This window comes from Acanthaster planci, linkage group LG13, assembly GCF_054643075.1.
Source record: "Acanthaster planci isolate LZ-2023a linkage group LG13, COTS_SCS, whole genome shotgun sequence".
In the NCBI taxonomy this organism is placed as follows: domain Eukaryota; kingdom Metazoa; phylum Echinodermata; class Asteroidea; order Valvatida; family Acanthasteridae; genus Acanthaster; species Acanthaster planci.
The window spans coordinates 5,837,306-5,851,888 of NC_141789.1; the positions used below are offsets into that span (position 1 = coordinate 5,837,306).

General features: G+C 38.8%; 1 protein-coding gene across 3 annotated transcripts; it reads left to right on the forward strand.

Moving 5' to 3' along the window:
- The first annotated feature begins 909 nt into the window (after positions 1–909).
- Positions 910–14,153, forward strand: LOC110982466 (uncharacterized). Of its 3 annotated transcripts, none has more exons than XM_087145010.1 (7): positions 910–970; positions 7,323–7,566; positions 8,209–8,267; positions 9,086–9,244; positions 9,718–9,874; positions 11,244–11,405; positions 11,886–14,153. In XM_087145010.1, the coding sequence occupies exons 2-7, from the start codon at positions 7,329–7,331 to the stop codon at positions 12,077–12,079; spliced, it is 969 nt and encodes a 322-aa protein (XP_087001136.1). In that variant the 5' UTR covers positions 910–970; positions 7,323–7,328; the 3' UTR covers positions 12,080–14,153. The 3 variants fall into 3 exon arrangements, with proteins under 3 accessions (XP_087001136.1, XP_022096563.2, XP_087001134.1); XM_022240871.2 differs by lacking the exon at positions 910–970 and adding an exon at positions 4,541–4,928; XM_087145008.1 differs by lacking the exon at positions 910–970 and adding an exon at positions 5,398–6,946.
- The last annotated feature ends 430 nt before the right edge of the window (positions 14,154–14,583 follow it).

Consider the following 14,583-nt stretch of genomic DNA (forward strand, 5'->3'; position numbering starts at 1 on the left):
AGATAGTGAACTCTTTCTAAATAAATAAAGTAATAAAATGGTTTACAAGTACTGAAGAACAAAATATTAATATTTTTGCTGGGAGAATATGAGATTTCATCAAGGACAGGAGTCAACCGAACCCAACCTGCTTGGAGAAGAGGATAAACTTACTAAATGAGTCACGAAAAGGGTATTCTCTGTCATTCCAAAACAAGATAAGATAAGATGAGTAAAAGTTGTTTCACTTTTATTGTACGCAGGTCTATTACGAATTGGGAAACATCAAACTCATGGAATTGAAACACTAACATACATGACAATAACCGACCTGGAGAATCCCGAATTATCAAGGATGATAATACTGGGATATACTCGTTAGAACGAACGTAGATTAGAAATAACTGCACACAGTTATATTTTAGACCTTCAAGGTTCCACTCATATTACATTCAATTAATAGAATCAGTTTTGCACTTTCGGTGGGAATTATTTCAAACAAATATAAAGAAATATTCTTTCCAAACACGGACCACGAAGTTCCCAACTTTTCAAGACTCTTAATGATTGACGGTTGGCAGTGTCAGGTTTGTTTCCTTTCAATTGCTTGAGAATACAATTTTCTTTGTCAAAAAATAAATGATAAGACAAGGTATCCAAAGAACGAAAATATATACATTCTCGACAAAGCGGAAATTGGGCTAAAATTAGAAATACCTCAAGATAAAAACTTTTGTTCTCTCGACGAAAGCAAACAAACTGAATTCTAAACTAGGCAGTCATCTAAATTGGGCAGTCACCGTTGATCTATAAATGACAATAAGGTTCATGTCAACACAGACGTGTGACACGCCTATCCGTAAGTGACACGGGGGTGAAGAGCCATTGTATTGTGCATATCATCAGGACTATTTTTAATCAAATTGTTTGCTTGCTAAGTAAATAAGCATGAAACGAATGCCTGGATCCAACTGCAAAACACGTGTAGCCGGTAAGATAATTTCGATATTATTAATTTTGAGGATAAAGTAATCCTTTTTTAGAGTTTTTTTGTCCGCTATGGCGTTAAGGTACTGCAACGAAATGGAGAGGCCTCTTTTTTTCTCAGTTTTACCACAAAACAAAAGTTGCAATTTATCTCGGTAAACATGTTGAATACCTGCTTGAACGGTAGCGTGATGGAGACTAGTCCGGTAATAAGCAAGGCTCTCCTGATAAGCAACTAAAGCTATCCATTTTGATGGCTTAACCAAGCTTCGATAATGTTAAATGAAGTCAGTGTAGACCCCAATCTTTTCCTGTGGCAATTTCAGTTGATACGTCATTTGTTTCAATTTGTATTTTATTGGCTAAAGTTGGTCTTCTTTGTCTTGATGTACGACTTGAAGTGGGTAATACTCTAATCCAGCTTAGACGATCATCGTGGTAAATTTACTTCAACAAATGGGATTTATGTTGGTGTCTTGACTAGGCACACCTCAGTGAATGAGGACTGGGCCTATAAACTGGTTATGTGAAAGAATGACGTCAGAACTGATATAATTATAAAAGTATTGCATAGGCCTATTGATGCATGGTCAGTGGAAAATGATGGGGAGAATTACCTCATCTTCTTATGGTCTCATGATCAATTGATTATCAATGCTACCTCAGGAGTCATTTACACAGAGACGTAAACGTGAATCTGGGACACCTGCACGATCTTAAAATTGAAGTGAACATCGTCAAATAATGCGGATCTCCGGGTGCACTCGAAGTTGTCGTATGTCTGGGTAGTGTATCACTGGAGTGCGTGCGTACGTGAGACCTGACATGTCGGCAAGTGGAGCGATCTCTGTTATTAGGCTTTTCAACTGACCTGATTTCAGAGACTGGTCCTGATTTGTTGCTCCTGACGTTGTTGTAAAGTTATGGACACAATAAATGTACTGTTACGAAAAACGAGTTCATTTGACATCTTTGCAGTGTTGTTTTAAGTAGAGAGCAAAGATCCCTAAAACTGCATGATTCAACTTTCTTAATTGAATGCAATTGAGTAGAACATAGGCCCGAGGAACCCTAACACTTGCAAAGAAGGAAACAAGGCAACAAATTTGATTGTATTTGACTGACTGTGTCAATTAATTAAATTATTGTATTAACGTTAGACTGTTAAGTCACTGACTGTTAACTGATTAAGTCATCCTTTCATTGTATCATAGTTTTAAATGTTTATTTTAATTTGGATTTATTCTATTCATCTTCTAATGATTTAGGTGGGGGGTGTAAGCGGTCTTGATACTGCGTGCCGTGAGGCACGCGGCCCTACGAAGTAGGAATCAAGTTCCGGACATTTTTCGTAGATACGTGAGGGTGACTCAGTCACAAGCGCCGTTTTGTTTACTCATATAATACAAAGCGCGTCACCTAAGACAACAATGAAAAGTTTGTTGGAGAAAAGGTTACCGTTGAATTTAGTTCATTGTATATATTTCATTTCAGGAATTTGGAAACAATCGTATAACTTTCCTCTTGACGTTGTTTCCTTTTATTGAAAGTACTAAAAGAAAGTACTTTTAAAGACAATTTACCTTTTGATTGGAACTGTTTTTGTATTTTCATTAAATAACAGTTCACAGCCTCACCAACTTCGCAATCCCGTCATTAGAGTAACTATTAATGTTTTAGAGGCAGCCGGGGAACACATTTTTAACACAAGCGAATGAACTTCTGCTTGTACACAGGTTGTATAAATTTCAAAATTTCAAATTAGGGCAGGGGGGCCTTACGCACTTCCATCGGCCCCCTGCCCCTCATCTTCGTAGTTACGCCACTGAATATCGCTTTCCTCAGCATATGATCTCACTGTAACAGATTTTCTGCCATAGAAATGTGCACTATTTTCGCCGGGACCAATGATGTGTGTTTGTTATAACCGAAATTTTGTTATTGCCGATTTTGTAATAGCGAGCATCGAATATATGACTTATTTAACAATGTAAGGATTAATAATTGCATATTCAACCTTAAGAAGTGCTGAAGGGCATGTGCAATGTATTTTAAAATGAAACTATTGGAAGTGCGCCTCTGTGCCCCATTACTTTCAAGTTTTTGTTTGGAAATCTTATAAACAGGTGTTTGAAATTTCACTGAATTTCACTACGCTCATGCAAACCTGCAGATTCAGTAGCATAACTGTGATGTCATCCCAGGAAGAAATTTCAATATTGCATATATTATTCACCAAACTTTGCCAGAATCATTGTCTCAAAATGTTCTTTTCTGTGGTAATTTACTGTTGTTTATGGTAGTAAGCCAGTCAACAAAGTATTCTTTAAATGACATTTTTATTGAGCCAAGTTTTGAAAGCAAAAAATATTTTCAGGAGAGCAAATTCTGAATTAAGAATTTGAGCAAATGTTTTCGATGAGTGACATCAACTTGACATCGCCCTCGTCCATCCAGAAAAGCATGGACAATTTGAATACTGGATAAGCACGATAGGTGCTCTTTTAATACGATTAACCAGAATTATCACATGTGCTTTTATTCGTGAAAGGATCGAAAGCGGTGTCTGAGAAACAACATTAAAGGAAGTTTGCTGCTCTGCGAAAGTCGAAAAACTGGTCGTCGTTGTGGCACTGCGTCGTGGAAGAACCGGACAGTTAATACTGTACATGCGTATCTTGAACATTGGCATAGCTGAGGGTTTTTTCACAGGTTAAAAAAAATCCTGGATGATTGTACCCGTCCCCCCAAAAAATCACGGCTGCGTCACTGCCAGGAAAATTATTTCAGTGAGCAAGAACTTTGTTGTCAGTTGCTGATGCATGTGGCGAGTATTTTTTTCATCGTTACAATTTTACATCAAAGATTTGCAATGCTTGGACGTAAAAGTTTGGCGCAGTATGGGGCTCAGAAGCTCTATCCTAAATGTCTGCACATCCACGGAGTTAAAATTGAAATTATATTGGGCATTGACACAATTCTCTTAATTTGTAGTAGGTAATTTGTAAAAATTCAGTGTTGCTCAACGAAACTGATCTGTATTCATTAGGTTTACCAACTACAGATTCCATGCAAACAATAACTTATTGATATTCCTTCAGAAAAACCCACACAAGACGAATTCGAGAATCGTTAGACTGAAACAGATGATGCCTCGAGATGTCACAAGGCGCAGGAGGCGTAAAGGCGCAAAAGCTTAAGAATTTGGTTCATGAAGCGAAATTTAAAATACGCGTTTTTTCTTTTACCATTCTTATTTTTAAAAACTTGTCAGTAAACCTATAAAATACCTTTCCTCATTGTGACTTTGTTAATGAGAAATCAAATCCAGCGGTAGTAATCCATAAAAAAATAGAAGACGAAATGCAGGATCTTTCGGTGAAATTGATGAAAGAGGATGACACTGCTCAACCAGTGCTCTTCTTTTTGACGAAATGCACGAAATGCACGATCTTTCATTCAAGGTTAATCCTTAGGCATTGATATGGGGAATCTTGACTGTATGGTAGATGCCTCCTTCGGTGGAATTGATGGAAGAGGATGACACTGCTCAACCAGTGCTCTTCTGTTTGACCTCCAAGTCACTGGCTTTCCGGAAAGTTCAAGTGGCGTATATTCTACACTCTCAAGGGACCTCGGTTACAATTAAAACTTAACTACACAGATTTTTATAATTTTCATATTGTCGCACACTCTCGTTAAAGCAACCAATAGGACAGCGATTGTTAAAGTTGCAGTGCACCAGTTAGAGTTCCTAAATGTTGCGGACATCCTGCGGAACTGTGGTGGCTATTTTGGTCAGGGAAATTGCTTCCGGGTAACGAGTTATAAGAGTGGCGAAGTCTCTGGAACAGCAAAGAATCAGGTGTGGTGCTATTCAGAGAGCAGCGAATCAGCAAGCATCATACAAAGACGTCAAAGCTATTACAGTATAAATTCACGATCAAGAAACAAGCATGAGGGTAAGCTTTGAAGACGTTTTCAGGTCTTTGTTTTTATAAGAAATTTGGTATGAACTTCTTGTGCCACGTTGATTACAAGGTGTTTTCATTTATTTTCGGCCCTTTCATATTTTTTTCAGTATCTTCTGAGGTTTGTATTAAACTTTAATTTTAAGCAGAAATGGGTGTTGAGAATGTTGAGCGACTACTCTCCGTCTGCATTTGTCAAAATGGAGGCTTGCATGAAACTTATTATCAGCAAAGACTGATGTCAAAGATAATCTCCTTGTGCAAGTTTTTTCTCCCTACATCAAATTGTCATTTATTTTCTTTGAAATGCTTTTGTAATTTGTTATTTTGCTTAACGAATAGGTTTGATACTAGCAGCCTTCTGCAAATCCGTCCTCGCATGACACGGCCTCTTCGTTGGTGCTCCAAGTCTATTTTAACTAAATGAATGAAACAAAACAGTATCAGCACGTCATTTTATACGAGGATTAGGCCTAAGGAGGGAACACAACTTCTTACAGGGCCCCCGCGGTCTAGCGCCTCCTGGCTACGCCACTGACCATGTCGTACGTGTCTAGTTTGGAGGCAAATAGCTCTGGAAATTTTTGGACCAACTTGACACATTCCCCAAAAGACCACTTGTTAATAAAAAGCACAGAAACGCGCGTAAACTATAGTTTATAATTGAAACGGCTGCCGGATTCGGCTACGGTCATTTTTTAGTTATTTGTGTATCTTGTGCACATGTCTTAACGCCACATTGGCCGCCTTTCCAAGAGAACCTACTATTTTGTCCGCTCAGAGTGTCACACTCCTTTGAAGATCCTGTACAATTTCAATGAAGACTCTCCGCAGCACACGGCTCGGACAAAGGGCACACTTAAAACACGTCTACCTTCATGGGAAGGTGCTTGAAATTTCAGCCACGCCGTCCTTACGAATATTGTGTACGGTGAACTTTGAATGGGAGCAGTTTTAAGTCACCTTGATGCTGAAATTGGACAATGTTTTTTTCAACACGAGGCTAGGCACTTCATACCGGGCTTGCCTGGGCACAACGGTCAGGCTCCTATCTAAACGCAATCCACAGAGTGAAAGTTATTCAGCTTAAAATAGGCACAACCAAAGAAACGGAAGAACACGTGTAAAACTGCAGGCAAAACTTACCGGAAATGTGACTCCTGCTCACGACCAGTCTGTCGTCATTCTCACAAAACTGAAAGGATCACAAATCAGACAGGGGCAGCCACACTGCTGGAGGGATAGGAACTTTTTTAATAAATGGAGCTCATTAAAGATTCACTGGAACATTTTGCCAAATTTGATGAATTTTAGGCTAGGCTCACCACATGAGTTTGACCGATGTTTTATCCCGGTGTTATTATTTTAATTTTTATCTGAGCGCTTAGAAAAAAATCCAAATGTGAACATCTTTTCCATTTATATCGCTAAAAGTTTCGACAATCCTACGTTTTGGGAAGTTGAAGATGACGGTTCGGTTGTTTAACATTTCCGTCCAGTAGCTTTCAAACGATCTTAAGACTAACGGCAAAATGGTATTCATATTACTGAACCGCTTTCTGAAAACTGAACATAAGTTTTCTCTCTTTCATTTTCCCTTGGGGATCATTGTTAGTGTGCCTTGAAATTCTTACGGGACATTGCTGCATATAATTTGGAATCCTATATACGCGTGTACGGTCGTATTTCTGAGCGATATACGTGGTTTAGTTCAAAGAACCCCGTCCTCAAATGGAGCGTAACCCGGTCAACATCCCCAGACTTGCATCTTCAAGGGTGTCAACCGATTTACCAGATGATACGACTGAAAAGTAATATTACTGACTCATGAAGCCACCTGTAAATGTGTATAAATTACGACAGATGCCAAGCGTATAGGAAAAGCTGTACTCAGGAAGCGTGGGCGAGTGGAAGTTATGTGCCATACACTGAAGTCTACAAGTCTGGTGTCGATTCATTGTTTAATAGACATCATCAAAATTACTGAGCAGATAATAGGAACGGCTTTTGTGAGTAACACTCCTCCGTACTGTTTCTTCGAACAGCAGTGACACCGAGATCAGAAAAAAAAACCAAATAATTATACAGTCACCCTCGTTCGGAAATTCTTTTCACCTTAAGTGCGTTGTGGGCTCCGCACCTAGGACAACGAGACCCATAAATTCTCAATGTTAAATACTTTCCTTTGATAGCCCAATCATTCGTGACAGTTCGACTACCCGACCCACCAAGGCATCAAGTAATGAATGATACGCGATCCCTGGGGGTCAATTGGGTATTTCACAAAAGCAGCTACAGACTGCACAACTTCCTCGGGAAATACTGTGCACTTTCAATGCAGTGGATTCAAGAACTGGATTCTGTTCAAATCTGATTAATTTGCAGGTTAGCATGACGACGGTAGCCATGACAGTAACACTTCTACTGGTCAGCACTGCAACTACGGGTATTCCTCTCAAGACTTCAAAAGCAGAAATTGTCACAGACACGGGATTAAAAACTACGGACAACCAAACACCCCCAAAACATGGAAGTATACATCAGAATGAACGGATGACTAGTAAAGACGTCGTGAGCCCAATTGCACAATACGTCAACGATGGACCAGACTTGAGTGCCTCAGATTCAGGTTAGAAATTATACAGCTATTCAGTCTTTGATATTCCTATGCGATATGTGTAAGATAGTAAAGAGAGATGTTCATGAATGAGCGAGTGAAACCAAAATACGGACTTTTAATGGCATTAGTGTTGGTTCCTGTAGTTTTTCGCTAAATGGGGATGTTTATACAGTCACCCTGGCATTTTTACAGTTTATACGCGTTTTCAGTATTCGGTAATGCATCACATGTTCAGTATCGATTTACTACCCTCTAAGGATGACCAACTCTTACGCTAACTCTCAAGGTCAAGCCTGTCCTGACAGCATTACTGAAATCTATATGGTGCTTAGAATCACCAGTATACTTTTACTACAAATTTGAATTCCAAGTACCCAAACTTGACGCCTACCCACATCTCCACCGATCACCTTCAACCCAAGAAATCGTTTAACTACAAAGACTGAATATCCTCCGTGGGCAGACCGTGTTTCATGATCCCACAAAACCTCTCGAAATAAACGTCGTACTCACGCATCGTATTTCTCATCTTTCGTTCTAAGTATAGCGGACAGTGCGCAGTCATTGAAACCCACTTGACTTTTGGCGTGAACCCCATTCACCACTAGTCTAATTATTACACTTCACTTTTAACAATTTTTTGTAATGCAGACAATCGCCAACAGAGGACAAGTCCACTAGTCTCCGAAAGCTATGCAGATGACGAAAAGGTCAGGTCTTTAAAAATATGATTGCCGGGACCTAAGTTTGGCCGTGTAATTAAAATAGAACAACTGAAAATTTATTTGGAATGTGTTGAAAAGTATATTTCAAGAAAATCCACCAATGAAAATTAATTGTTATCCAACATCAATTCTAATTGTAAATAACTCATATTTAAAAACAAGTGGCGATCAAGTTTCCCAGTTTATCCCTTTCAACATTTTGAGCGTTAAACTGAGTGACAACCATGTCGCAGCGTGTGAAATTCACAGCCTGTGAATCTTTGTAATGAAAGTCCATGAGAGCATAAAGTTGCAAATTCTAACAAGCTGTTTGTAATACTGTTGGGAAGAGTGAAACATATTAAACAAGAAGTATGCACTTAGCGGGAGCACGTTGAGCAGGAGTTGGTTATCAGTTTAGGTGAACGAACTTCTGCAGAATGTGAAACTACAGGGACTAGAAAATGACACTGATTTAGTTTTAAAAAGAATTCCTTTCAGTTGAAATTCAGCGAAATATTGATCTATTATGGAGTGAAGAAATTTTACTCGAATTAGTCTGGGCCCTAGTTAACTTTCAATCAGAAACAGTGAATTGTCACTTTAAAGGAGTGGATTTTCACTCTTTGGAGGTTCAAGAGTACAGTATATATACTTTGTGTGCTCACTCGCTTCCTGCACTTGGTGTAAAATTGCCTTAATACCCGCAAACACAATGAAAATAGAATTTGCATTCAGGGCTCCACTAACGCCTCATTTGGTCTCAAAACAACGTCTGTAATTACTGACACAACACTGACAGAATTTTTACTCAATCCAAACAGAACCAAATACCGACTAGAATTCGCAGGACGTCCCAATGCAGAAGGCAAACAGACGATGAATTGATGGATATACTTCAAAGCTTAGGACAGGTCAACACAAGATACGCGGACAAGTCACACCAGGGTTTCACCAGCCTTATGTCATTTGGTACAAATGAGGTAAAGTGGAACTTTAATCAGAATTGGGAAGAGGCGTCCAACTTTCCAATTCGCAGTCCCAAGAAAATAGACAGCTTCAGTGTAAATAGACGTATTAAAAGGAGGGTGCCCAAGACTCTAACACATTAAAAAAATTTCATTCTCGTATTGCGATTTTCGCATTCGGAATTAATTTGGGAATGTACAAACGAACAGACGTTCATTGTTCCAATAGTTCAGCACCCCCCCATTTCGACTTACTTGCGTACACTTTAACACATGCACCAATTTTATTTTCAAATGGAATTTGCCATTTTTTGGTAGCAAACGGTCATAATTGAATCGGGTGTTAGTAATGTAGGCCTATGTGACAAAATTGTTAACTGACAGAGGGAGGACCCTCAAAGTAGCAGTAATACAGAATGCAGTTTCATACCTACTCATATATATGATACAGTCATTCGAACTTGAACTTTTGATCGTTAAACTGACAGGAACTAGACAGACTGACTAAGCTCCAGATTGAAGCGGCACTTCGAGGCAATCCAAGTGCCAAGGAATCTCTGCCGCATCCGCACATCAATGCTATCCGAACCAACCTTGTTACACCGGAAGAAGCGAATGTCCCCCGGATCAGAAGATCCGTTGTAGGTCAGTAGGCAAACTGACATTCAGTCTTCATTGCCTTGTAGTATGCTATTCTTATGACAGTCACGTTTACATAGGATATTTCCTGAAGCGACACGCTTGTGCTGATCGTTTACTTTCCAAACAATGTTTCGGCTGATTTCGGTCAAATTTGCGTTGATTATTTGTCGAAACCCATTTCTTATGGTGACCAACGTACATTAGATCACCTAAGGATTACAATATGATTTCCCTCATCATCGTGATCCGATTAATACCATTTGAATCTCTACACGTTACCTCATAATTATAAAGTGTATCATTCCATGGTCGGGTGTAGTTCCAAACGAATAATCTAGGAAAAGTATATGCATGGATAGGAAGTGGGATAGTGGTTGTAAGTGATTTATACTTTTCGAAACAGGCTAGGTCTATAACCTATAAACCAAACCTGTACTCTCTTGGCCTTTGTGAGAAACTTTGAGAAGCACGACTGTGACGTCGTTCAATAATCCACGCAAAGCACTCCTTTATTTGAAGGTGGATAGGATACAATCTGAACTGAACTCCAGCAAATCTAGAGTTTATATTTCATGGAATAAATAAGATAAGTGACCGATTTTAATCCTATTATTAATCCTATTTCGACCCAAGCCCTCGCTAACCATGTCACTGATTATTTACAGCGGCCCACGCTCATAAACATTTGTAGCCCCCTAATGATCATTGCTACTGTTTCGTGTCACTTGCTTCTTTACAAAACTTCACAGTGGTTTCCACCTGAAAGAGGCCATTGGAAATATCCAGTAATACATTGCGTGTTTCGTCCATACACTGGCTCACTCAATGTGAATCTCGAAATGAAGAGACGATTTCATCCATAATTCATGCTCCCTACAAACCGTCATTTTTTACGTCGCCGTTTGCTTCAAATATGTACTTCTCAATATCACATTTTTGCGTTTTGTGGCCATGGGGCATTTTTAAGGGAATACAATCCACGAACCTGTTTCCATTTACTGGCTCATGCGTGTTGTTGACTGCCGTGAAGCTTCATCGTTGCTTCAGTGTAACAGTAACAAAATAATGATAAAACCGCCCAAAAAAAGAGTTAAAATTTGTGTGAAAGGTCGCCTATTTATCAGCAATGGTTATTTTCTAGAAAAATGCAAAATAATTACTTCCATGCTTCCTTTAATTAAAATAATTCAAACTGATTTCGGAACAAATTTGTCAGAACCAGCCGGCATTTAAGCCAAACATATTCTTATTAAGCTTACTTTGTAGTATTGAAACAATTGAAGTTTTAGTTCTTCACGTGGAACTGTACGGAGTATCCCTGGGCTAATTTTCAGAATGCCGTTTCATGTGATTGATGTGTTCTTGTCTGCAGGGACAACAGTATCGAATTTCTGCATTTTGAGTGGTCAGGAGGCTACCCAAGGTTTTATGCGCATGTGTGACTCGTGCCCCGCAACAACTGAACTTTCAGACGATCTTTTCCCGCGCTACGTCAACGAAGTCGTCTGCAGCAGCAACACAGATTGTCTTTCAGGTAGACTTATTCTTTTGTGTTCTAATTGCTACGATATAGATTTATGGGCAATCCAACTTTTCTTGGTAGGAGGTGTTAATGTTGTAGAACAGAACAAAAATACCCCCACCCCCCCAAAAAAAAACAATAATGTACGTATTCGGTACGTTTGCGAAATGGGTGTAAACTTATGCGACGATACAATAGTGAATGGTGTGATGTGAATAAATACAATGTAGCAATGAAAGCTTTTGGATGGACACATTCCCCAAACCTAATGTCATGTGCATGTCCAAGTAGAAGACGCTGAAGTAACATTTCAAGGAAATTTGAATTTTCTGAAGGTGGACCTCGTGAAGAGTTTACTCGTTGCTATAGGTCAATCTCAACACATAATACTTCAGGTATACACTCAAAAAGGATGCTAGACACTGTGAGCACCTTCCCTAAGTCACAATTCCAGACAGTGAACTTCTTTTCGGATGTTCCAATGCTTGTCAGGTGGTGGTCGATGCAGTGAGAGGACATTAAACATCACAGTACTCCGGCGAACTGAACACTGCTCGGTGGCCGCGAACACGTCTACAACAGGCCAAGTACTGTACGTAGAGGACTGGGAACCTGCAGAACAACGAATCAGGGTGGCCTGCGAATGCGACGTCGGTATCCAATCTGTCTTTGCCACTTACGTATGACGAAGTCAAATCATAAGCTTTCAATTGCTCATGCAGAATTGTTTTGCGATATTGATTGATCTGTTGTATTTTTATGCACTGCCTGTCCTAGACTACAGATGAAGCAAATATGGGGAGTGCATGTACTTGAAATGTGTCTTGAAAGCTTCCGAGCCAACAGTCAATAACTCCCCCACAGGGTTTAATGAACTTATATGTACATCCAATGTTTGGAAATTACTTTGACCGTTTTCTTCGTGTTTTAGTATTGAAATAGCAGGCTTTCCCGCTCGCTCTTTTTGCTTTATCCAAACGAATTCTGCCATTTCCTGAAAAGTGCAACAGTAGCGTGCTGCAATATGTTTTCATATTATGTAGCGTAAATTACTGTAAAAATTCATTGCTGTATTCACAGTAACAAATTTAATAATTTCGATTCTATTGTTAAGTATTTATTTCTATTTAGTACGAAAATTGCTTTGATCATGTGATCCAGTCTTTCAGCATTAGCGGAATGATGTCTGACAGTTTTCAATCGATGTGTAGGCCTACTATAGTGTAGCTGACAAGTGTAAAAATCTGTCTGTTCTTTCTAAAAATTTGTTGTCACTGACAGTAAAATAAGCATGAATTCTAACGTTTCGTGGTCCCTTTTCCCATCCAGAGCCAAACACTTAAACGTATAATACGGGCGTTTCACAACAGTGCGCCTCCAAGAGTTTGCAAAGCGTTGGCCAATCACATCGCGCGAAATCTGTCGACCCTTTCCAAACGCACATTGGTTCGACAAATTTTGCACATTGTGATTGACCAACGCGTTGCAAACTCTTGGAGGCGCACTGTTGTGAAACGCCCGTAAGTTGAAGACAAAATTGCACCCGTGTTCTCGATCGCGCATGCATCGTAAACGTAAATAGACAATCCAAACTATAGCAATCTTACACGAGGAACGAGCAGTCTACCGAGTGTAACATCTAACTAATTTGTTTCAGCCCTTTTTCGGGTGCTGCCTCTGTAGTTTGAAATATCCTCTCTTTTCGTAGACCTCGATGGCAAGTCTAACTTGGATACAACAGAGATTTTACATGTACATGTATACATACCTGTGCAAAGGAAATACAAAACATTTCATTAGGTCCTAATTCAGATCAAATACAATTTTAACTCTAGATTTATTCTTCCCTGTATACAGCTGTGCTGTATTTCTAGTACATAGCATGAACACAAAAACCAAAACACCCTACAATAATTATTATACACCTTGGTGGATTTTATTTTAAGTAAACATTCATGGGCACAGATAAAGGGACCAAGGGAGATAGAAGTCTTGTGTAAAAACCATATCTGATTTAAGGTATTTTATAAGTGGACAAAACAGTAGGCAATACCAAACACTGAAATGTGTTATCCATGCAGAACAGTCACGTATAATAAGTCACTGTTTTTCACGCAGTAACAAAATATAGAGTTAATTTGCAATATCGTAATAAGGGTATCATTCCCGCTATAGCTCAAGTGATATACACATAGCTGCATGCAGTAAAAGGTACAGCAGTTATGCTTTGCTTAGAGAGTGCTATAACCTCATTTGTAAAAACAAGCCTTCCTGGTAACATGTTATAAATGTGCTGTGGTATTATAAATACAACGCTAATTATGTTGTTATGTTTACTTTATAAACAAACACGTTAATAAATGGATGTGTTAATAAATTTCGACACAGTGACACATTTGAGTGTCCATAATAAGACACAAAAACACATTTATCGGGTGATGACACTTTCTGAAACCGAAACGCGTATATTTCCACTAAGGTGTTACATTTTAAACGGTTACATATTAACAATTAACGCAAAGACGTTTATAATGGGCACTGACTTTCACAATGTTGCAGTTTGCGAATTTTCATGCCATAAATTTTCTTGTTTAGTCAATTCATCACAAATCTATTTTAATGGCATTCCGTAACTTATGTCTATTTATTAAAGGCTTGACTTATACAACTGACAACCAAAATACAGTATGAAGCGTACTTTTATTTATTTAAGATATGTTATTTATATAAAAAGACAATAAAAAGGACCTATGAACAGCTTGCGACAAATGTATGAAATTATTGCTTAAGTTCATGCGTGTTGAGTGTGTTCTGCCCTTTACAAGGCCCATTCGCTCTTAGCAGTGGAATATACGTATTTTTTTAATACAGTGACTTTTCTCCACTCAAATACTTAGAATAGAAGTAATCAAAGGTGCACTGCAACTGTCAAGGAGATGAAAAAGAAAGCAGAGGAGCTCGTTATATATTCCTGGGGAGGAAAGAGGTAAAGTATAGTTGTAATTCGCTAGACAACAATCAATCTGTCACAGATACTTAACGAAATACGAAAGCGTACATATTTTCCTTTTCAGGTCAAATTGGGGTCGTCCATTTTTGGTAATTTTTACGATCAAACAAACTTTCCACTTGAGTGTTAACTGTCAAGTACCCTTTCAAAAATATTAAATATGATAATATCCTAAAACCA